Source organism: Vanessa atalanta, chromosome 15, assembly GCF_905147765.1.
Source record: "Vanessa atalanta chromosome 15, ilVanAtal1.2, whole genome shotgun sequence".
NCBI classification, from domain to species: domain Eukaryota; kingdom Metazoa; phylum Arthropoda; class Insecta; order Lepidoptera; family Nymphalidae; genus Vanessa; species Vanessa atalanta.
The window spans coordinates 7,798,481-7,822,601 of NC_061885.1; the positions used below are offsets into that span (position 1 = coordinate 7,798,481).

Below are 24,121 nucleotides of genomic sequence, written 5' to 3' on the forward strand. Positions count from 1 at the left end.
AATGACTTAATTTATGAAGTCAAGTAAACATTAAAAGTAATTTTGTATACTTACTGTATATTATAGGCAACTAAAATGTTGTTAGACAAAACGTATTGTAATAATAATTTTATTCGTTGATTAATATATTGTACAGTATAATTACATATAAAGCACGATTCTCTAACATAATATAAATTAAATAAAAAGTAATAAATATATTATACTAAAAAATTACACCTAGAATAATTAATTAATTACACCTAACATAAAACATAAACATCTCGGATTCATAATAGTCGTCACACTTAGTATCCCAAATATTTATTGAGTTCATAAAATGTTAAAACTCAAATATCAACCGTCACTGATCTTATAATAAAGCATTTTATACATAATCATTATTTAACACATATAAAGGTCATCTTCTTATTGATATATATAAGTCCATTTCACAAATGTGTTTTAAATATAAACTAAATATATATAGTTAATTTATGTTAATTTAAAATTTAAAAATAAATCTTTATTTTTTTAGACAGTATGAGTTCTTAGAATCTCTATGTAGATACATTTATAAATGTTTTATCTTAATTATTAAATAAACAAATTGCTATCTTAAATGAAGTTACAGTTTACAGTATATGCGAATAAATAATATACTTTCATTAATTACAAGTCAAATTTACACGTCAGTTATAAATATTTTATATTATGTCAGCTCAGCAGGCACTGGGGTGTACTTTAATCCACTATCATTCAGAAGGGTCACGACCCAAGCGTCATTCGGCAACTTTCCTGACTCTAACAGCTTCACTGCCGCCGCGACATTGGCCCCACTCGTGTATCCCACATATAAACCTTCCTTCTCACCAATAAGTTTCATAAAATGTTTCGCTTCGTCGTCAGTAATGCTAATAGTTTCGTCCATATTCTCAAAGTTAAATAAATTAGGAACACATCCATATCCGGATCCTTGTAGAACGTGTAATGGTTTTGTAATGGGACAACCCTTAATTGGCTCGGAACCTGCTGGTTCGACAACGAAACACTTAATATTACTATTTTTTTCCTTTAGATATTTAGAAGTTCCAGCAAACGTGCCAGCGGTACCGACTGTTGCTATAAACGCATCAACATGCTGTCCAGTTTGTCTCCAGATTTCAGGTCCAGTGTTGCAGTAATGTGAATCTGCGTTCATGGTATTGTTAAATTGATTAACGTAATATGCACCTGTTTGTTCGACTAATCTTAAGCCCTCCGCTTCGGCTGCTTTTACATCGGCCAAGGTCACGTTGCCGTAAGAACCTTCGACTTGAGGTACTCTAACACACTTCGCACCGAGAGCTTCCATATGTATAGCTCGCTGTACACTATTACCCTTAGACATGGTAAGTGTCAATGGATGCCCAAGTACTGCACATACGACAGCTAGGCCGCATCCCTGATTTCCAGATGTTACCTCAAGGACAGGCGCACCGGGTTTTAGATCACCGTTTTCACGAGCCTTTTCTATCATATGAAGTGATGAACGGCACTTGATAGATGCTCCAGGATTCATGAATTCACATTTCGCAAGAATACGACCTGGTCCCGGCCAGAGCCTGTCGAGGGCGACTATAGGTGTGTTCCCGATAAGTTCCAAAGCAGAGGCCTTGATTTCATTTTCGACTCCATTCTGTGCCATATTAACAGTTAATTAATAATAAATATGAACAATATGTTATTACATTAGTGTCACAAATAATACTGATGCGAAGTATTGCTCGTAAGTCTATTTAAACCATCGTTAAAAATCATTGAAGGCAGACAAGATAATCGCATGACTATGTCTTGCCGAGCGCAAGTATCATATACAAATGTTTAAATGAATATAAATGATGTGAATGTATTCGAGGGCCTACTAACTAACTACTAACGAATAAAACCTTAAAGTTTAATTGTCCTAAAAAAAAATTCAACATTATTCCGGAATAATTCAAAGATGCCGCACTAATTTGTTTGATAAATAAAAACAAATATAGATTATTATTATCTCGATAGAATAATGTTGTCTGTATTATAAAATATTAGTCTTAGTTATTGTAGCCCCGACTTACTAACAGAAAACGCTTAAAATTAATTAGTTCTTTATATTAATATGGATTAAATATGTGCAACAAATAAATTTATGTTTATTTATTGCTTATCTTATATTAAAAAAGAGTTGTGGTGACTTATCGATAAGAGACATAAATATAAAAGCCGTCGTAGTCATTAAAAAACATATTTTGGAGACAATAAAGGAATAATAATTAAAATAAAATATATTTTATTTTATGAATAGATGGATCTAGTGGTGATGACATGAAAATCTTAACCGTAATTTGCTTTAAACTATATAATCTATTATGTTTTACATAATTCTAGCTTCTATATCTTTTACACGAAACTCGTAATTATTAAGTCGAATAAAATTATCTCTAAGCTGTGATATTATGTTACAAGAGTTAAAATTATTAAAAATGAAACACGGGTCCCATTAATTTACGTTTTGTCAAAGATAAAACTTAGGTGGATATTTGTTGAAAAATTAATGACTTAATAATCTTTCGTTCAATAATGTTGCCATGTTTTTGTAGTTTTGTTATATGCTTAAAGTGTTACTTGAATATTTTAATCGAACTATATAATTTTGTCATTACAAACATATTTGAATTTATAAACAACTAAAGCACTTAATCGTTGATAAAATGAAAATACCCAAACAAACACAAAATGTACAAAATGAAAAACACTCTTTGGTCTATTAGTTTTTATTTAAAATTTCCTTACATACAATTTCCTAACATAAATATAAGCCAGTTAATTCGAAGGTCGATGCAACATATTTTATGGTAATGAATATCAAATTACATCATCGTAAACTAAAGTATTTTATTTCGTATTTCATAAACGTACGACAATGAAGTGTGAAGTCCGTATTAAAATAAGGATGACATTTAAATAATTCATTATATCTCTTGGTAATTGATATACTTATTCAAATCATTCGTTACACTGACATTGTGTAATGAATTAAATCTTTGTGACTCATTTAAATTCTTACTATTCTTCTTAACATATGGCATTGTAAATATTGCCCGTGTCTTTATAAAAAAGATAGTATTCGGGAATTTTTAGCAAAAATTAAAAAACAAATCATTTTACCATTATTTCATTATCTACAAGAAACTAGTCGGCCGTGTTACTTAAAGAAAATTCAATATTTGCTTCGTTTTCGTTAGTTTGATAAAAAGGTTTTTAAAAAAAAAATAAACACCAGATTGAACAGCTCAGTCTTACTATTTTGCCGTTTTGTATTTCGATTCCATTTGACCTCAGTTTTAATAATTGAGCCGAGATGGCCCAGTGGTTATAACGCGTGCATCTTAACTGATGATTTCGGGTTCAAGCCTAGGCAGGCACCACTGAAATTTCATGTGCTTAATTTGTGTTTATAATTCATCTCGTGCTCGGCGGTGAAAGAAAACATCGTGAGGAAACCTGCATGTGTCTAATTTCAACGAAATTCAGCCACATGTGTATTCCGCCAACCCGCATTGGAGCAGCGTGGTGGAATATGCTCCAAAACCTTCTCCTCAAAGGGAGAGCCCGTAAATGTCCCAATGTAAATGTAAATGTCTGCTGGGAAGCAGTGGGACATTTACGGGCTGCTTATGTTATGTTATGTTTAATAATTAATAATCTAAAAACATTAAAAACTTATCTAGTCATTGATTTATATTTTGCTCAATATTTAAAGAACGGATGACATAAAATTAACAGAAAAAAATAGTGTTCAAAGACGATCTTCAGCTTGTACGATGTCGTTGACAGTATTTATGAAAATATCAAATAATGCATGCTATTCTAGTAATGCTAACAAGTTTAATATATATTCAAATATATATTACCTTATGACATTATTGTCAGGTTTCGATGCTTACATCACATATACATATATATAAATAAAAATGAATGTTTGTCCTCTGGTGCGTAGGATGTTGTCCATTGTTACGACTGTGATAAAAATTTTGGTCAGTTATTCTGTGTCCGCCCAGTAAGGTTCCTGGCCCATATAAACTTTCAATATAAAGATTTTATGCAGACCCGTATTCTAGCCGTGCGAAGCCGGAATGGGTGGCTAGTTACTTATAAAAGGAATACGCTAAACGACCGTGATCTCATGTTTTATACTTACAATCAAAAATTATGTCGACTATTTTGTTTTGATCTGTAAAATAAAAACGAAATGGAACCATAACACCAGGCTATACGATTGAGATTTATTTGAACTGTATAGTGTGTGGCATATTTTGAATACTTACCAGATGTCAATACGCAGCCGGCCTATTGTTAACAAATATGGGTACAATTGAACACAATGCTTTACATTATTGTATTTAGTGAAGGCAAGGACTCTGAACGAACCAAATGTCAGCTATTGGATAATTGGGGTATCCGATGAAGAGCCAAGTATGGCGTGTAGAATCGAAATGTCACTTCAATATAGCAATTGTTCAATTATCCATTACATTGGAGTCTAATCGTTTACATTAACAATGTGTCACATTCGAATACAGATTTTAGTAGTTCGGAATAACTGCATTATATATTGATCTGTTATGCCGGTAGTGTTGTAAATACGATGGTGATATATGTATAATGGCAACGTAAGAGCCTGTAAATGCCACATTTCTGGGCTAAGGCCTTCACTTCTTGTGAGGAGAACGCTTGGAATGTATTCCACTACACTGCTCCAATGCTTGTTCGTGCAGACACATTTGACAGAATATGAGGTCTGGAATAGGCACTGGCAATGTTTTCCTTCGACGCAAAATATAAAATACAACTTAATTATATAAAATTCTTTTTTCAGGTTTGAGCTCGTTATTTTCGATTGAGTTTCACGTGCTTTAACTACAGGGTAATCTTGGTTCATATAATTTTTTTTAGATTTAGATTAGATTTAGATTTAGATTCATCAACGCCCCAACCAATCCACTTGATGTAAAAAGCTATTCTATTGCCATCGTATATATAGTACAACTAACTTAAAAATGAATAATCTATCCCGGAATGAGCGTAAAGAAAGAGCGCAAGAAATCATAAGGAAATACCTTTACATTTAAATCTTGCGTAATGGAAATTTTTATAAGGGCTCTTAATTTTTTAGATAAGGTTTTTGAAAATTCAACCATCATTATATTCTCATTACACTTGAAGGACTGTATTGATTTCAAAGCTATTTAAAATAGCAGTTAGTGACGTTATGACTGCATTGGTACATTCGTTTTTTATTTATTTACTTCTAATTAAAACACTGTAATTTTAATTTATGCTTAGCGAAGCGTGCGAATAACAGCTAGAAACTACGTGTATTTAATGCACTATAATGAGTTGTACGTAGTGTTTTTTTAAATGTCTTTTTATTTGCACAGACTTTTAATTTAACTTATTATCATTTTTCTAGCGAATCCTTCCATGAGTGATTTCTAACAAATTAAATATTTAAAGTCTTATAGTATACAATTTTTCGCAACTTGATATTAAATAATTAACTTGGAAGAAGCTATGATTGATGATATTCTGATATCCATCAAGTGGGTACCTGGGTCCTAAATAATTGAGCATATTTTCTAAGAACTTATTTCTGTTACATTAATAAAAAAACACCATATTTTACCAAAAATCACGTCTGTCGGTCATTCCGTTACCAAGCGTAAGAAAGACAAACTAATCATTACTTTATTTCTTTTTTTTTTATTGCTATCTCACACATATATGTAAATGTTAGTTGATACTAATGGTTTTTATAATACAAACGCTGTTAAGTACTTTTAAAAAGGTAAATAATTGTTTATCTAGCTGTTTTATCGATTGTTTTTCGCATTGATTTACAATCATATCATGAATGTATATAAATTATAAGATAACAAAAAGCAAATGAGGTTGACTACGTAGGTATATATTTTTAATAAATATTAAACAATACGTATGTGACGCTCAGTGATACCTTAAATCACTCCTTAGATAATAGTAGCAATAAACTAGGTCTACTCAGCCTCTTCGTTCTGTGCAGTGGTTTTAGTAAATCCCATATAACAAGGGGCTCGGATAGCTTTCTAAAGGTTTCCACTGCGGAAAAAACTCTACTAAACACTACAGGTTTTTGGATCTTCATTCTATTGTTTCAATCATTGTACTTAACGTATAGTTAGTTTTGACGTTATTGAATTGACTTTTTTATTAGTTAATCAAGCAGTTTTTTTTAGAGTCGTAATCTAGAAATACGGGATGTGTTCGACGATGGGGTAATCAAACCTATTAATACCAAATAACAACAGGCTTAGGCTTTAACTTTGTAAATGAGCTGAATTATGGACGCATGCTGTATAGGTGAGCCACAATTTTCTGATTATAGAACCAAACTATTATGGAGATACTAACCACAGTCCTGTGGCAAGCCAACAGCTGCCCCTGGAAGCATGTAACATGTTCAGTAGACTCGCATGACAGATTTGGTTGATAGTTCGATATGTCTACAAAGACAGTCATGGCTTCGCCATAATTCTAGGTTGTGTTAGAAGAAAAACACACCATAGTTTCTAGTAAAGTAGTAGTAAAAACTAAAAAAAAGAAATTTAAATACAATATAAGTATCTACTTAATTGCGTAACACGTAATGTGTAGTTATGACGTGTTAGTTTGCTGGGGTAAAGAATAATAGTTGGTTTTGAATACATATATCCAAAAACTCATTCACCAGTAGGTTAGTAATGTCTTTCGAATATTTGTTAGATCTGCTGAATCCTAACATTAGACGAATATCCGTACTATCATATCATATTATATACGGATATTCGTCGCTTATATTACATTATATACCATTTACCAATTTATCAACATTAAACGTACCTCCTCTAACGAAAAGCGAAATTTTAAGACAATTAACACAGAAAAGTATTCAATTATTAGGATTATTAGATCTTTTATGAAAATTTCGGAATCGGTTCTTGTCAATTGCTGTATTCCCACGGACTGCACCTGCACAGTACAAAGCACAATACCGAAACGCCCGCATTCCTCCGCCGCGCCTATCGACACCTGAGTAGCGAGAGTCCAAAAATATATTCAAATTTTTCAGAATGAAATTAAGTAATCATTTATTCAGTCTCATTCTTCTAAAAAAATACCTTGAATTAGAATTACGCAAGTATTTTAACTTAGTGTGTTAAAAATATATTTGGATAGGTTCACGATTATATATAAACGACTTCTAATATTTACCAATTATATTTAAATATTGGTAAGTATTAGGTTAGTGGAGTAAGCTCCAAACCTTCTCAAAGACGTCTCATGTTAAAATACGACGATTTGTTTCCTTTTATTAGGTATAGGTACCTTAGTATTTTTATATTTTTCCTAGGTTGGGCTTTATTTAAAACCGTCTGAGTAAGTACCACTCACTCATCATATGTTCTGCCGTCAAAAAGCAGCACTCAATATTACTGGGTTCCGAGTTAAAGGGTGAGACAGTGTAACAACAGACACAACATCATACAGACCCATCAAAGCGCCCGAGTGCAAGCAGTGTTATTGGGTTCTCAACCCAAGATGTTCAAAGATCTAATTTTGATCATCAAAGAGCGTGTTTTGTCGGCCTTTTACCCTGAATAATTCTGGTCGAGACATTGGTTGCCAAGGTTGGTAGCATATTGACGATGAATATGCCTTACAGCGCCAATGTCTGTGGTCGATTATGACTATTAGGTGGTCGACTTGTGTCTCCGTCTGCCTATTTTATAATAAATGATGCAAGAATTAAAAAATATAAGGACACATTGTACATACACACTAATCATACATTATGTTAGTTATCTTAAAATTTACAGATCCGGGACCCCGCTTTATATCACAAATAGAAAGTACAATAATAACGAGTATATAATTACGTTTAGATACGTATATTATACACAATCTTGCTTGCATCCATTTATTTCGTAGATAGTTATTTAGCGAATTTATATAAAGTTTCATATTTCGTTGAGCACTTAGCCATTAATTAATAATATTATTTTAAAACGCGCTTTTTATCGATACTTAAATTAAAGCTTTTCCGAATTTTACTTTTCATAATTTGTTAACGTTCTTATTATATATTCCTAATATGTACATGTCCATAGAAGAGTTTTAAAGTCAAAGCCAGTCTTCAACAAAACGGCTTATAATCATGGCGGGTGATTAACACCTTCAAAGATAAAATTCATTAAAAATAATAATATAACATTTAAAATTGGAGATATCTAACATCTAACGCGTCTAAAACATAACTATTCATCTTCGCGTCAAACAATAATACAATTAAAAAAAAAGAGTACGAGAGAACATTCGACTCGCTCTGTGGGAATCAAATCACGACTCACGCGCAGCATCGTTAAAGGATCTTAGTACATTTTCGTATACAGCCTGTTTTAAATTTCCGATTTATTAAATGTACAATATTGTTTCAATATTTCGATTTTATTATTTGTTTTTTTAATTGTTATCATGATTCTTAGAAAAAAAAATACTTTTAAGCTTTATATCATACAAAATCCATTTAAAAGAATTTTTCGCTTTTAATGTGTTTCTGTGCCTTTATAATATTTTTTAGGTTTTTATAATTCATAAATAATTATTTGGGTTATTACTATTTACTAGATAAGAGCTAACGAATATTAATTTATATATTACATCGGATACTGTTTCTATAATATGTCAATCAAATCAGTTCAATCAAATCAATCACAAAACTTATAACGTAAAAGCATTTAAGAGCAGCCTGTATAAAATCCGTAGACAGGTACGGATGCACCTGAGTATTTTACGCGGCGACTCACTGGCGCCGAACTGACCGTCACCGCTTACCGACGCGTTACAACGACAATGCCCACATCATTAGTACCTACCGCCGCCTAAACAAACAGCTTTAACCATATAGATCACTTCAGCTTACTGAGATTTCGTTCATTCATTTTAATGAGCACAGGTGTCTTGCTAACTTCAAAATAAATTACGGCAAATTATTTTTATAAGCGATATTAGTATAACATGATGGAAAAGGGTGTCCGTACGCGCCTTAAATGCCCAACTTTTTTGGCATAATTATAAATAGTTTTTAATTGCATGCCAATAAATAATAATGATGTACTTATTAATAATAAAATAATAATTATTATTACGATAAATATAATTTATTTAAATTTGTAATAAAATAAACATTGTAAGATAAGATAAGGCGTGAAGTTGTCTATTTCGAGTGACTTGACGCTAATTAGTGGTTTGCGGACAACTACATCGTGTTGTTTTCTTGTTATCCTGTGCGCGTTATTTATAATATAATTATTTAATAGTTGATACATACTCTCATCACTTTTTCATAATTCAATTCAATATGAAATGTCATCATAATAGATATTCTACCGCCAAATAGTAGTACTCAGTATTGTTGTTTGGTGTGAACAGTGAGTGAGCCAGTGTAACTACAGGCACAAGGGACGTTACAACGCCATCGTCTATGGGAGGTGGTGAGAATTTACCATCAGGTGGCCCATTTGCACGTCAGCCTACCGAAATTATAAAAAAAAAAAATTCAAGCGTTTTCATACATATCGTACTGCTGGGCTGTTCTCAATTTGGAGCATATTTCACCAATCTGCTCGTATGCGGATTCTTGTAAACTCATTGACGGATTTTCATCCAATATGTTTAGGATTCCTCAGTATGTTTTCCTTTGCCGCCGAGCAGGAAATAAATTATAAACACAAATTAAGCACGTGCAATTCAGTGGTTCAAACACGGGTATAGTTTAAGCCATAATCTATGGTTAAGATTCATATGTCTTAATCACAAATAACATAGGAGGGTGCGTTTCTATGTTCGCGGAATGAGAGGGTTGGGAGGGGGGTGTGATTAAACTCTTTAAGATCGTAACGTGTGCAGAGATTCATAATTAGTATAAATACGAGGTTTCATTTCAAAGATCTGAAAAATGTCTTGCAGGTGAATATATTTAAAAGGAAAAATAATTTGTTTTTTTGTCCCTACTATATACCCCATTCCGCGTGTATAAAAACGCTCACTCGTACTTTTAAATAGAACCTTGATCTGCGAAAAATTGTTGTCCATCTTTTTGCTAAATTCTTTCCTAAATTAGCTCTTAGAAGCTAAGCAGTTTGACCGATTCAGAGTCCCCAGGACAGTGCTAATTGACCTTGAGGGTTATTCTGTTATGCCTAATTGGTTCTTAAAGTTGCCATCTCATTGTGCAAATGTCGATTATATCCAGCGGTCGGCCTCTTGGTTTCGGTAATTATAATAAATGTGCATGAGTGAGGTATCATACGAACAAAAACATTATTTCACAAGAAAAGTATTCTGTTCGATGATTATGTAGCAGTCTCCTTGTTTTTGTATAGCAAAAAATATTCGATCTAATATTTTATCTTGCGACGAACGAACTACATTGGACATTTCTGCACGTGACCACTTAAAGCCCCCACTTCAAGACTCGAAATTACGTATGCAACTAAAGCATATTTGCTTCGACTCAATCAACACAGTTGTGTTGATTGGGTACGGACATCGTTTTACGAATATAAATTATTATCACAGTCACATCGATTTGATATCTATATACTATTTAATATTTTCTTTTATAAAGATAACATTTATAGGATAAAACTCAGTGTAATAAGATAGCCCCCGCGCAATGGGTGTTGTATCAATAAATCAAGGAAAGCTGAAAGGTGGTGAGGCAATAAGTGATAATGGTGTACCATATTATGAATTCTTGGGAATCCCATACGCGAAACCCCCCATTGGAAACTTGAGGTTTAAGGTAAGTAAAAATATAACTGAAATATTTAATGATTTCCTAAAAAAAGATCACTTGCATTTATAATATATGTATCGGTGAATTCTTGATAGGATTAAAAACCTCATTTTTTTAACAGTCTCGACTAGAAAATACCACCTCACATACACACATATGTACGTCACATCAATTGTGTTGAAATCATTGTTCCGCTCGTCTAATTTAGGTAGGTAATTGAAAAAAAGAGCTGTAGGTACGTATCATCGTATGGTAAAAAATATTCACACTAAGAGAAAGACACAACGACATTATTGTATACTCAAATCGCATGTACTGAACATGATGAAGAGAAACTAGTGAGAATTGTAATTTTCGTCTATAAACTGCAATAATTATTTCAAATACTTTTGTTATAATTAATATTAGTTAAAATAAATATAAACTTTAAAAAAAAAAACTTATGTCAAACTCAGTCACTCGGTTGTTAAAATATTGCAATAATAAAATATTAATAAAATGATTTTCTGTTTTGTTACAGAATCCACAGCCTCCAGAGTCATGGGATGGCGAAAGAGACGCGACGGCTATTAATGAAAAGAATATCTGCTGTCAGATAGATATGATGAAAGGGAACCCAATGGGCAGCGAGGACTGCCTTTATCTCAATGTCTACACTCCGAAGTTACCTGAAATGAATACGAAACCTTTACCAGTAATGGTTTTCGTTCACGGAGGAGGTTTCATTTATAGCAATGGTATTGTCAAAAAAGATTTGGGTCCAGATTACTTGATTGACAATGACGTAGTGGTGGTTACTTTTAATTATAGATTGGGAGTACTTGGTTTTCTATCGTTGGATATTCCTGAAGCCCCTGGGAATATGGGTTTAAAAGACCAAGTACAAGCTCTTAAATGGGTCCAAAATAACATAAGTAAGTTTGGTGGAGATCCCGAAAATATTACAATATTCGGAATAAGCGCTGGGTCAGTTTCAGTTGACTATCTTCTTTTATCACCTTTAGCAAAAGGTCTTTTCCACAAAGCAATTCTTCAGTCGGGTTCCAGTCTTAACCATTGGGCGATTAATTATGAACCCAAAAATATAGTAAACAAACTTCTAGAAAAAATGGAATACAGCGGATCTACACAGGACGAGCGTGCCATATACGAATACCTAATGGAAAGTCCTATTTCCAAATTATTAGAAGGAAGTTACAAAGCCATTGATAATTTTACAACCAACAGACTTTTTTTCGGCTTTGTGCCAACTATTGAAAAGGATTTCGGTGATAACGAGGCTTTTATAACTGATAAACCTTACAAATTATTTAAAGAGGGCAGATTTAATTATGTGCCGGTCATAAAAGGAGTTTGTAATAAAGAAGGTTATTTAAGTAATGCCTTAAAGCCAAACGTTGTCCTTGACGTGATCGAAAACAAAAATTTCGTCGAACACTGGGCGTACGAATTAAAAGGAATTGACAAAGATAAATATAGCGCAGAATTCCTAGAAGCTTATTCAGAAAATCCACAGCCCGAGGATGAAAGCGACAAAATAGGAGTAGACTTCTTCAGTGACTTGGATTTTACGTCAGGCGTTTGGTTAAGTGGAGAAATGATGGCAAGGAAAGGTGTTCCTGTATACTTTTACGAATTCTGTTACGAAGGGAAAATGAACTTTTTCAAGCATTTTTTCGGAATGCTGCGGAAGGGTGCTGCTCATGGTGATGATATGTATTACGTTTTTAAACACGATGTCTCTAATTTTGGTGACGCAAAAGACAAAGAAGTGAGGGCAAATGTTTGCAAAATGTGGACCAATTTTGCTAAAACAAGGTAAGTATTGATCTTAAACCATTACTATGATAACTATATATATAATAAATAACGTAACAAGTGTAAAATAATTATCGAAAAATGACAGATAACATTACGATTAGTGAGAAAAAAAGCCACGAAAGAAAGACTTGAAGATGAAAAATATGCGTTTTCATATAAAACAAAAATAAAATAAAATAGTACTGTTTTAAAAGATAAATAAAAAAACAGTCACACACAAGTACATGAAAGTTTGCTTATCTTTTCAATATGTTTGATAAGTATTTCAATCGTGTATGCTGCTGCCAGGACCATACCTAATGCCATGTCGTTTATTTAATGTACAAATTTATATGTATTGAATAAACGACGTATATTAAAATAAACCAGTAAAATTTTATAATATGACGCAGCTGTCCGTCTCCACTTCGTAAGTACAACATTTATACAAATATTCCTTCCCATTTTGGAAGCAAAATTAAAGTTGAAATTTCCAAAAACCCTTAGTAAACGTCAACGTCGCGAAATGTTTATATGCTAAAGTTCAAGTCAATCGGACTTTCGTTTCGGAGATCTATTAATGAGTGGCATTTTTCTTGTGACTGCAATGTACTTCTGTGAGCAGTCAATATTGCAACTTTAAAATTATTTCTTTTAAAAAATTTATTACAAGAAGATTTTGCAAATAATCATTTTATAAATTTAAAGTAATTGAAATAAAAATAATGATTTTGGTCCATTGCAAATTAAAATTCACGCACTGTTGCTCTTTAATAGCTAGCTATCGTTGATTTAAGTAAATATGTGTTATTTATATTTAACAAAAAAATATATAGGGTGTAAATTGTAGATAATTCTTCCATTACTAAGCATAAATTGACTACAGATATATAATGAAGTTTTAATTCATTCACAGCAATCCTACATCAGAGGACATATCTATCGAATGGACTGAATATAAAGAAGACCTACCAGCCTATCTCTGTATAGACGAAAAAATGTCAATAAAAACTGACTACAAACCCAAAAAGATGGCTATTTTCAAGGAAATATATGAGAAGTACGAGAATAATGTATAATTATTATTTGAAAATATAACAAACTTCATATTTATACACATTAATAATATAATTATCACATTTAAAGTACCAATATTCCTGATGTTTGTTTTATTTCGGAGGTGATCCGAAACCCCTTAAGGCTTATAATATTTTTCATAGAGCTCCTTAAACAACTTCATTCGTTCTGTATTTTCATCTTTCATAGTCATTTTATCATCAATCAGTAAATAAGCCAAGCCAGTCTCGGCTATTGGTTCCCATGTAGTTGTAATAACATTGTCGATTTTCGGTGTTGGGTCTCTGCAACAAATTAGTACATAAATGTATACACATTTGAGATGGCGTCGAATAACGCGATAGGAGAGTATTACATCAATATGGCTGTAAATCAGACCCTGCGGTGTAAATATATTTCAAAAACTGTATCATAAACACAAAATGTAAAAAAACATATTTATATACACAATAATAAGAAGTGTATGCATGTAAATTTCAATCATATAATTATCTAAAATGTTGTATGACATAGTAATTTATCAATGTACATTCATATGTTAGCATAAAAGTCTATTGATATATAAAAAAGAATACTATTATTAAAAATGAACTTAGGATATAATCTAAATTTTTTCAATACATTTCAGTTAACACTGATTCTTTCAACAAAAATTTTTTTTTTACGAACTATCAATAATTTCTTTCCCTTTTTAGGAAAACTAAAGATACCTAAAACAAATTTAGACAAAAAAAAAATTCGATTTATACACCCCATAACTAATTTACGAAATAAAAAATGTTATAAATCATACTTTACTAGATATAATTATTTATGTAGTTTTAAAAAATATATATGCAATATGGATATTTCACTCAACATAAATACTTTGAGCGTACTCAAATTATTTGCTCATAACAAGAAATTAAACTTACCCATATTTAGCAAAATTTGTCCACATAATACACATTCTATCACGGACCAGCTTATCAGTATCAGACAGATTGCCTTGCAATAATGCACTTTTAATAAGATAGCCTCCGTCGTCCCCATGACATGCTCCTTTCCGATCAATATTCAATTTCTTTTTTAAATAATTCAAGCTGCCATCATATGCAAATTCATAAAAATATACAGGTGAATTATTCTTTGCAACTAATACAGTGGAAACGTAAATGCCCCCTATGAAATCAACATCACTAAAGAAATCAATAGCGTATGAGTCAATGTCATCATACTTTTTGTCTCCTTCTAAATAAACATTTTTTAATTTGGTCTCCACATCAAGTTTCTGTGTATCATCAAGTTGAAATGGTAAGTTAAATAAAAAATCTTTGTCTTCCAATAATCTTTCTAAGTTAGCTGCATAGTTTGAAGATAGCATCAAAAGTCCTTCTCGATTACAGAAGCCAGCCATGTATGGTACTTTTTCAAATTCTCCATGAGACAATAAGTCATAAGTAGATTTTGTTATAAATGGTTCCCAATCACCATCTTTTTCAAGCGCAGGTACAAAACCAAAATGTATTCCTCCTCGCCATTTATCAGTAGCCAACACTAGCATTGAACTTGTAATAAGATCTTTAAGAGGCATGTCTTTAAGATATTTCACTAAATCTTTATCATCAGTTATTATTTTCTTTTTCGTAATAGGAATCTTTGCCGCTAATTTTTTTACATGATTATTTTGAGCCCAATGTAGCAATGATGAACCAGATTGTGCAATAGCCTTGTGAAACAAGCCTTTTGACATAGGTGACAACATAAGGTATTCTACTGATGCACCACCAGCACTTATTCCAAAAATAGTTACATTATTTGGATCACCGTTAAAATTTTTAATGTTCTTTTGAATCCATTTTAATGCCTGAACTTGATCCTTCAACCCCATATTACCAGGAGCTTCTTTGCAGTCTAGTGATAAAAAGCCAAGGACACCAAGTCTATAGTTAAGAGTCACAATTACAACATCTTTTTCTATAAGATAATCTGGTCCATGAACAGCATCATCCGTACCATTACCGAACATAAATCCTCCTCCGTGAATGAATACCATTACAGGTAAAGGTTGAGAATCAGAATTAGGTAAGCTTGGTGTATAAACGTTTAAATATAAGCAGTCCTCATCACCAACAACTTGCAATGTTTCTCTATCAAACTGGGCACATATATTACAGTTAGTTGTCGCATCTCTTATTCCTTCCCAAGGTTCAGGTTGTTCTGGCGCCTGCAAAAAATTATGATGATTAAAATGTTTACGTAATAAAAGGTTACTATCTTTATAATATAACGTAACGAGCTATAATAAGTATTGTATAATTTTACAACATATATTACTACACTCTTATAGTCTGTTTTATATAAGTTGTTGGTTAACTATTTTGTTACATATTGAAAAACCAATACAAAAAAAAAACAACTTTTAGCTAAGATAAGTTTGAGTTATACTTACAGCAAATCTTAGTTCTCCAAGTGGTGGTTTAGCATATGGTATACTTTTAAAGGTAAAAAATGATGTATTGTCGGATGTTTGACAAACTTTACCAGATAATTGACCTTCCGCTACTTTCACAACTGGGCTCGACATATTTCTTTCGTACAATATACAAAGTAGAAGTCAAGTTATTGCAGTAAGAACTATAACCTCTTTTGTTAGTTACTGGTTTCTAAGAATCAAGAATTTATCTACAGATACCGTAATATTTATATTTAGAATTTACACATACTCACAAACAAACAACACTCCTAGTAAGTATTTAAGTACCTATTGATTATTAATTGTTATATTATATTTTTAATCCATCAAATAGGTAAGGCATACATATCATAGATATTAGACTTGAGAATAGTTATTTTGAAAAAACAAAACCGCAAAGTTGCAAAATGCCAATTCCACTCTTATATTGACAATTGACATTTGTTATTATAATATTTAAGCTAGAATTGCCCACATAAAATTTGTCCTTAAAAAACATTAAAATATGCCTAAATAATAAATTACTTATAATATGCAAAAACAATTTTTTTCAATTAATCCAACGAAAACAACGCTTAATAAAAATAAAGCTTCTTATACGTCGGCTAAGATTTATGTTGGCAACATTGTTTTAAAAATGTACAATCGCAACTTTGGACTTTCAAATTTAAAATACAGTACCGCCAGAACACAGGCAAAAACATGAACATGCTACATCACAATTTGAAAGCGAAACAATTATTCCTTTTTTGATAACATATGCAAGGGGACGGGAAAATGATCACCACTGCCTATAGTCACCAATGACTATATAAAATAGAGCTGTATCAAATTTTAATCACTATGCCAATGCGCCATGAGAACTAAGATGTTATTTTCTTTGTGTCTATTGCTACACTGGCTCACTCAACCTTCAAGCCGGTACACAATAATACTAGTAATATAATATAATAATAGTACTGTTTATACTTTTTTTTTACTCTTTAAAACTATCTATCTTAGAAAAAAATGTTACCTAAATACGTAATAATAACAAATTCTATATAATCTATATATTTATGGATTCGTATAAAAATGCCTAGCTGTAGCAACTTTCCGCAGGTTTGCAAGGAGCAGGTCAGAAACATTGTCATTATTCACACTGGGCATGAGTAGCAGTTTCTCGGAGTGCTTATCAGCCATGCCGACCTACTGCGGTGACGTTTGTGCCATAGATACAGATCGCTCCTATCAATTCTCTGCTTAGCAGTGTTCCACATGAGCGACCCTGTTTTACTTCGGGGCGTACGAGGAGTTTGGTGGGCCTAGTGTTTTTCCACAGGTAAACCAGTCATAGATTAGCATAAAATGGCAAAGCCAGATTTTATTATAGAAGGATTTTTTAAGTGTAGTTTGAACAAATTTTTTTGACACCGCATTCGACATTTCCTATATTTATGTAGGTATGCATTTTAATCATATATGCCTTTTTTATCGAGTATATCTTATGTGCAAAAAACATATTTTTACTTATTTTTATGCAACTAAAATATTTTTACTGCACTTCAGACTGATAAAGCATATTCTAAATAAGTTGTCTTAAGATATTTTCCTAAGAATCAAGGTGGAGCATAGTCTATAATCCTTCCCGATCCTCATTATATAAACAAAATGGAGGGCTTTAATCCCGTGGCGTTAATAAGTCTGTTAAATAACTGTGGTCAAGTCATAGTAATTCCATTCACTCACCTCGGTAACCCTATTTAATCGCCATTTATTATTTACGTAATAAATAAAATGAATATAAGACATTTGCACTAAAATATAACACATGTTAATATTTAAAGGAATGCAATAAGAGTTACATTATTGGGATGACATATAAATCGTAGGTAATAAAATGAAGTCGTTTATTAATGAGTTTTAATAACTCGAAAAGTAATAGAATAAAATAAATTAAAAGAAAAGTTTAATAAGTAATATCAAAAGGCACACCACAAGACACTTAGTCTTGTGGCACGCCTGAAGTGACCTTTATCAGTGACTGGTGGACATAGTACATTTACACCACAATATAAAAAATAATATGGTTTCTTAGACTGTGATTTACACACAAAAATAATAAATTTAAAAACAACCAAAAATAAAAACAGTTTTATGATCAGTATCTCTTAAATTGTAAAAAAAATCCGATTCCGAGAAACGTAAAAAATAGAGAACATTTAATATGGCACTTACGGCAAGTCAGATAAGATAATGAATTGAGCAAGTTCTTAACTAAAAATATCTCAACTTAACGTCATATATTATAAATATATATATATAACCAACCACTTCAATCCAAGTACTTATAATTGCGATGCTTCATTATGTAATAAGTCTATTTACATAAATATTGTTTTCGTTTTTACTAAGGACGAGGTATAAACCTAAACATTTGGCAATAGTATAACTTACGGTAACTCACGTCTGAATATTTTTCTTTCATAAATTCCAATCTGTTGTTTCACGAATATAATTAGAGCCGTACTAAAATGATTCAAATCCCGGTGTGGGACTGAGATAGCCGGATGCGCACCTGTGCGTGGTTATGTCGTGAGAACGAACCACGATCTCTTCCAGACAAAAAACAACTCTATCTATGCGGCCAATAAATAAAAAAATATTTAAATTTGAACCTTAATTCTTATACAATTAGGGTTAGGTTTCGATAATTAATGTTAATTTTAAAGAAGTTGTACGCATATATAAAGCTGTATCAGGTGTTTTGCGGTGTTTGTTGTGTTATTTTGTACGCTTTGAACATCCGCGTAAGTCTATTATCGCAACTTTTTATTCTAAACAGTAACCACGTTTTATTAAATGAAAACGTTATCTAGAAAATACTATTCAATGCCAACCCAATGTTAAACAATAATCGAATAACAATAACCAATACCTAGACTATCGAAAAGTCAGGATCTGAACTAATACAATGTACCAAGAATGAGCTAATTTGATTGCATCTTATAATTTTTCAATTATTTATTAGTTAGTAAAAGTACGGGTATACATAAAATTAAATGGAGACCTCTGTGTTAAAAGAGTGGTAACAATTAAGAAATACATTTTACATTAAAAAACTTTTATAATTAAATGTAGTTCAAATTAATGTATTATTAAATATTTATGTACCTAAGTTTTGACGCTTAATTTTTGATTGTGTAGTATGGTAACCCTACAACTGTACACGTGAGATGTTTGCAAAATTTGGCTCCGTAGTCGGCCGTGTGAACCCGATCACAGAATGATCTTTTTATCTTTTTCGAACTATAAAAAGTCTTTTTAAAGCTTATTCAATTCGCTTTGTAATTTTAAAATACCTTATGTATCATGGGTCTCGTTCTCATCATTCATATGCCGTAAAAGAAAAGAAATTGAAACAATGAACTCATCGTTAGTATTAAGGAATATTGCATGAAACATTTTTCTTAATATTGTGTGATAAAATTCATAATCATTTATTTAAAAAAAAGTCCCTTGTACTTTCTGTTTTTTATTTATATTTCAAATAGTTAGACCAACTGGCAAATGAACCATCTGATGGCAAGTGGTCACAATCGCCCACCTTGACACTGAAGAAAGAACATATAGTCAGTGCGCCACCATACTTGGGTACCACTGATCCCACTTACCCCTAAAACTGGAACACAATAATAATAAGCATTACTGTTTGACGGTAGATTATGTGATGTCGGTTTTAACTATTAGGACTAATCCAGTGGGCTGGCATAAAGCCGTACCACCAAGAATTTAATGTATAAATATTTTTATTGTGACAGTGATGAAGACGCTTTTATATAAGTACTTTATAAACAAAATGTTTTATGGAATAAGGCTTAAATTTCCTACGTACACAAAGAGACGTAACTTTTTAATTAAATTTTATTTTGAGATTCAAGTTTTTAAATAAAAAAAAGACATCAAAATCTATAGTCTATTATTATACCGAGTTATAATAATGATTAAGGTTTCTGTAATGTTTGAGGTCAGTATAATACAGTACAATGAAGTAAGTGTCAATTACGTATTCTAGAGCTGTCAAACTGAACACGGGAACAATAGCGACTGTACTTTTATGTTACCGCGCAAATGCGGAGGCGCGGTTATTATAAATTGCGATGCGCAGTCTTCTTTTCGTAATATCAGTTGAAGTTGCTATTCATATATAATTGAGAGATGATTGTAAACTATAGTATGTATGAAAATATATTTAAGAATAGTTTTAACTGCTACGTATGTACAGGATTAGTTTTTTCGTTTTAAATCAATTGATGAGTTTGGTAAAATTGTTCTGTTTTAAGTAAGTACAATCAATAAACACAAGTAATTTCATATAATTTAGAACTAAATATTAGGAAAATTAATTTATTGTTGTTACCTCTTTCAAATAATAAATCATTATCTAATTGTAAGCGTATAGGCATAAAAAACCGTAAATATTATTTTGATAAAGAATAGATCTACAGTACCTAGACACTATGTTCGGATCGTAAGTTCGTCTCAACCTCAAGTATTTTGTTAGTGTGTGTTCTGCTCGCGCAGGTGTGTCCGAGACTGGCCGGCGCCGGCGCACATTCCATCAACGGTCACGGCGCCGAGTGTGTACTTGATGATTGCGGACATGATTGCGTTACTCGCCCTTAGAAACCCTTATTTTATCTTAACATTAATTTGATATAAATATTTATTTATCTCGCTTATTTATTTCATTTATCGTCATACAAAATTCATTTTAAGCCTAAATAAATCATAAATCTTATACGAATGAAATAATAATAATTATTATTTTATCATCATTATGAATATCAGATTGACTTTTATATAAGATTAACTTTCGAACTACTAGAGACATCTATGTCAAATGTAGTAAATTTTAAAGTATGTTTTACGCGTAGCGCCATCTATATATACATTATAATCTTTTTGTTTTTACTATTCGACAATAGATGTCACGCCAATTTAATTTATTATTTTCTCAATATTATAATTAATTATTCATACTAACAATAATAAATAATAATTTAAATCGACAACCAAAGTTTATTTATTTACATATAATAAACTCCATATGTATTTAATTTCTAGTAATATCTATGGATTAATTTAATTTCAAATATTATTGCTAATGGCAGCCCCACAAACACATGGAATTCTGATCTTCGGTAAAATTCGTGCGTATCGCCGGTAGAGTCACGAATATTCTAGATTTCTAGATAACAAGCAATTTGAAAATCTACATTCTTATTTCATTTGTCTCACGACCTGACAGACAAGAACCAAAAAATGGCCAACGCTGTGAAGAAATTAATTCCGCTGCTCGACAGAGTTCTTATTAAGAGAGCAGAAGCAGTTACAAAAACGGCGGGCGGTATCGTAATTCCAGAAAAGGCGCAGTCCAAGGTACTTCATGGAGAAGTGGTCGCAGTAGGCAACGGCTCAAGAAAAGATAATGGAGAGTTCATCCCCGTGCTTGTGAAAGTAGGTGACAAAGTTCTTCTACCAGAATACGGCGGCACCAAAGTTAGTCTAGAAAACGACGAAAAGGAATACCATCTCTTCAGAGAATCTGACATTTTGGCGAAGATTGAAAATTAAATTTAGTGCTAGTCTTTATTTTATGCGGTTTCGAATTAATTGGTTAGTTAGTACATTGTAGTGTATGAACATGATGTGATTGTGTAATATGTTCAATTCTGTGGAGCATGATGTTATCTTCTTTGCATTTATTATAACATTGTTATAAAACTGGTTGTATTACTTGCCCAATATTTCCTCATTAATGCATAATAAATATTAACTGCTGATATTATTTATCATACAATTTCACAACCATGATCTAACTTATAGGTTAGATCATCAACACTTCATATTTACATAATTATAGCACTTCAATAACCATCTAGAAGATATAGAGTGAAGGAATATACACCATTATATATTAAAACATTTATTTTAGTCGGTAGTTTTGTACATATCATGAAATATGTTGAAACATTTAGTGGTATTACCATTTCTGTCTGATTAATGACATTAATTAATGTAATTGATAAAAAATTTTAAACATAAAACATTTGATGGCAAGTAAAGACATGAAAATGTAAAAGATTTTTTTTTTTAATAACAGCTTGCTAAAGTATAATAATACTGTGATATATTTTTTTTAATTTCTAATGCAGATAAAACATTTGCTAATTAAATTCTTAAAATATACATTTCTCAATTCGTGGAAGTTATTATTAATCCAAATAAGATAGACATTCACACATAAAATATGCAACATTTACAAATCATTTTAAAAGCTATTATATAAAGGTACATCATAATGGCATACAGAAACATTTTTTCGATAAATCTACTGCAGGGATATGGCTGTGCGTCTCACTGCTGCTGATAGTGCAGGGTTTGGATCTGGTGGTTCAGTGAGAAGCTGTACAGTTTTCCAACAACCATCTTCACTAGACTGACGTAATGCTTCCATCGTTGCTTGGACTCTTTGTCCATCTTCAAATGTAGCAGCCGCCTTCACTGGCTCCTTTATCCAATCCATTTGTTCCTTGACTGGTAGAAAGGCTTCTTTAAGAGCACTTATCATTTTACACAGTCCTTTTATATATGGCTTGGGTATAACACTAGAAGCACAACTTAGATCCTCAACATCAACATAAATCACTTCTTCCTTATCATGAGGTCTTTTGCCCTCTTCTTCAATTATACTTTTGGAGTTTGACTTGTGTAATCTTCCGTGTAAGTCTCCTCCTCTAACAACTAAGTAACCTTTTTTACTGCACACATATATTTCTTGGTTGAAACACGGTCCAGGTAAGTGATTGTTCAAGGTTGCTGTTACTAACAAGCCTTTGTCCATTTGTAATTGGAATGTGCAAAAATCTGGGGCAGTGATTTTTCTGATTCCATTTACTTTTTCTGTCTCTTCTACAAAAGTTCTTAGTACTCCATGGGCTTTCATAACTTTCTGACCACTAAGGTATGAAACTAAATCTATCACATGACTACCAACTAATGTGAGAGTACCACCGCCCATAGTATCGTCACACAACCAATTATATGTTTCACCTAGCAATGAACCCATTTGTACTCTAACATCAATCAGAGTTAACTCACTTGGATTGCCTAAATATCCATCGTGAATACATTTTCTCATATGAATGAATGCTGGCAGAAATCTGAGAGAGTGATTGATTATTGATATTAGTGTAGGGTAATACTGAGCTGCTCTGACCATTTTCAACGCCTCAGCTTGGCAAAGTCCTGCAGGTTTGTCACACACTACATGTTTCCCAATACCAAGGGCTTTTACTGATATTTGCGCGTGTAAGTTAGGCGCACAAACGATAAACACTAGACTCACATTCTTCTTAAGCAAAACATCGTCAATTTTATTGGTAAAAAAAGGGATTTTGAGTTCTTTTGCTGTACTTTCGGCTTCTTGTAAAGTTACACCCCATATTGCTTCTACCGAGAATCCCTTTTCTCGTAGAAACGGCACTAAAACTTTCGCAACTGACCCAGTTCCAAAAACTCCAATACCAGGCAACATTATGATACTCTTCAATCAAATTAATAATAATCGCACATAGTTTAACAACAACTTTGTACAAAGTTTTATGTATACAATCTGAACACAAAATATCGATGATCTTGTCAAATAAGTTGTCAAAACTCAAAATCAAATGGAAATCAGCTTGACTTTGTCAACTTGACAACTACGCTTTGTGTTTAGAAATAAGCTTACGTTTTTAAGTTTGTAATATTTTTTTGCAACGACAGATTACTTTTGACAACTGTAACCTTAATAGCTATCTACGGTACTTTATTATAACATGATTTGGAACCTCAAATACATTTATACAATTGCAAAAATGGCTTTTATT

General features: G+C 32.0%; 5 protein-coding genes across 5 annotated transcripts; 2 read left to right on the forward strand and 3 right to left on the reverse strand.

Annotated features, from left to right (window-relative positions):
- Positions 1-498: 498 nt before the first annotated feature.
- LOC125069198 (cysteine synthase 1-like) lies at positions 499-1,797 on the reverse strand. The gene has a single exon (XM_047678603.1). The coding sequence runs from the start codon at positions 1,664-1,666 to the stop codon at positions 692-694; it is 975 nt and encodes a 324-aa protein (XP_047534559.1). The 5' UTR covers positions 1,667-1,797; the 3' UTR covers positions 499-691.
- Positions 1,798-10,573: 8,776 nt separating this feature from the next.
- LOC125069614 (esterase FE4-like) lies at positions 10,574-13,886 on the forward strand. The gene is made up of 3 exons (XM_047679174.1): positions 10,574-10,882; positions 11,397-12,694; positions 13,593-13,886. The coding sequence occupies exons 1-3, from the start codon at positions 10,754-10,756 to the stop codon at positions 13,753-13,755; spliced, it is 1,590 nt and encodes a 529-aa protein (XP_047535130.1). The 5' UTR covers positions 10,574-10,753; the 3' UTR covers positions 13,756-13,886.
- On the reverse strand, positions 13,731-16,622 carry LOC125069612 (juvenile hormone esterase-like). Its single transcript, XM_047679173.1, has 3 exons — positions 16,185-16,622; positions 14,668-15,959; positions 13,731-14,037 (listed from the first exon to the last, which is right to left on the reverse strand). Exons 1-3 carry the CDS (start codon positions 16,317-16,319, stop codon positions 13,872-13,874), a joined length of 1,593 nt encoding a protein of 530 aa, XP_047535129.1. The 5' UTR covers positions 16,320-16,622; the 3' UTR covers positions 13,731-13,871.
- Positions 16,623-21,365: 4,743 nt separating this feature from the next.
- On the forward strand, positions 21,366-21,833 carry LOC125069411 (10 kDa heat shock protein, mitochondrial). The gene has a single exon (XM_047678901.1). The coding sequence runs from the start codon at positions 21,513-21,515 to the stop codon at positions 21,822-21,824; it is 312 nt and encodes a 103-aa protein (XP_047534857.1). The 5' UTR covers positions 21,366-21,512; the 3' UTR covers positions 21,825-21,833.
- Positions 21,834-22,124: 291 nt separating this feature from the next.
- LOC125069410 (glucose-fructose oxidoreductase domain-containing protein 1) lies at positions 22,125-23,893 on the reverse strand. The gene has a single exon (XM_047678900.1). The coding sequence runs from the start codon at positions 23,785-23,787 to the stop codon at positions 22,582-22,584; it is 1,206 nt and encodes a 401-aa protein (XP_047534856.1). The 5' UTR covers positions 23,788-23,893; the 3' UTR covers positions 22,125-22,581.
- Between the last annotated feature and the right edge of the window lie 228 nt (positions 23,894-24,121).

Bases quoted from the DNA above. Each gene is read 5' to 3' on its own strand.
- LOC125069612 (XM_047679173.1), bottom strand. From the start codon at position 16,319: ATGTCGAGCCCAGTTGTGAAAGTAGCGGAAGGTCAATTATCTGGTAAA. The intron at 15,960-16,184 runs GTAAGTATAACT...AATTTTTTGCAG, and splicing joins TTGGAGAACTAAGATTTGCT to GCGCCAGAACAACCTGAACC. The intron at 14,038-14,667 runs GTAAGTTTAATT...AATTTGTTGCAG, and splicing joins ACAAATTTTGCTAAATATGG to AGACCCAACACCGAAAATCG.
- LOC125069614 (XM_047679174.1), top strand. From the start codon at position 10,754: ATGGGTGTTGTATCAATAAATCAAGGAAAGCTGAAAGGTGGTGAGGCA. The intron at 10,883-11,396 runs GTAAGTAAAAAT...GTTTTGTTACAG, and splicing joins TTGGAAACTTGAGGTTTAAG to AATCCACAGCCTCCAGAGTC. The intron at 12,695-13,592 runs GTAAGTATTGAT...ATTCATTCACAG, and splicing joins ACCAATTTTGCTAAAACAAG to CAATCCTACATCAGAGGACA.
- LOC125069411 (XM_047678901.1), top strand. From the start codon at position 21,513: ATGGCCAACGCTGTGAAGAAATTAATTCCGCTGCTCGACAGAGTTCTT.
- LOC125069410 (XM_047678900.1), bottom strand. From the start codon at position 23,787: ATGTTGCCTGGTATTGGAGTTTTTGGAACTGGGTCAGTTGCGAAAGTT.
- LOC125069198 (XM_047678603.1), bottom strand. From the start codon at position 1,666: ATGGCACAGAATGGAGTCGAAAATGAAATCAAGGCCTCTGCTTTGGAA.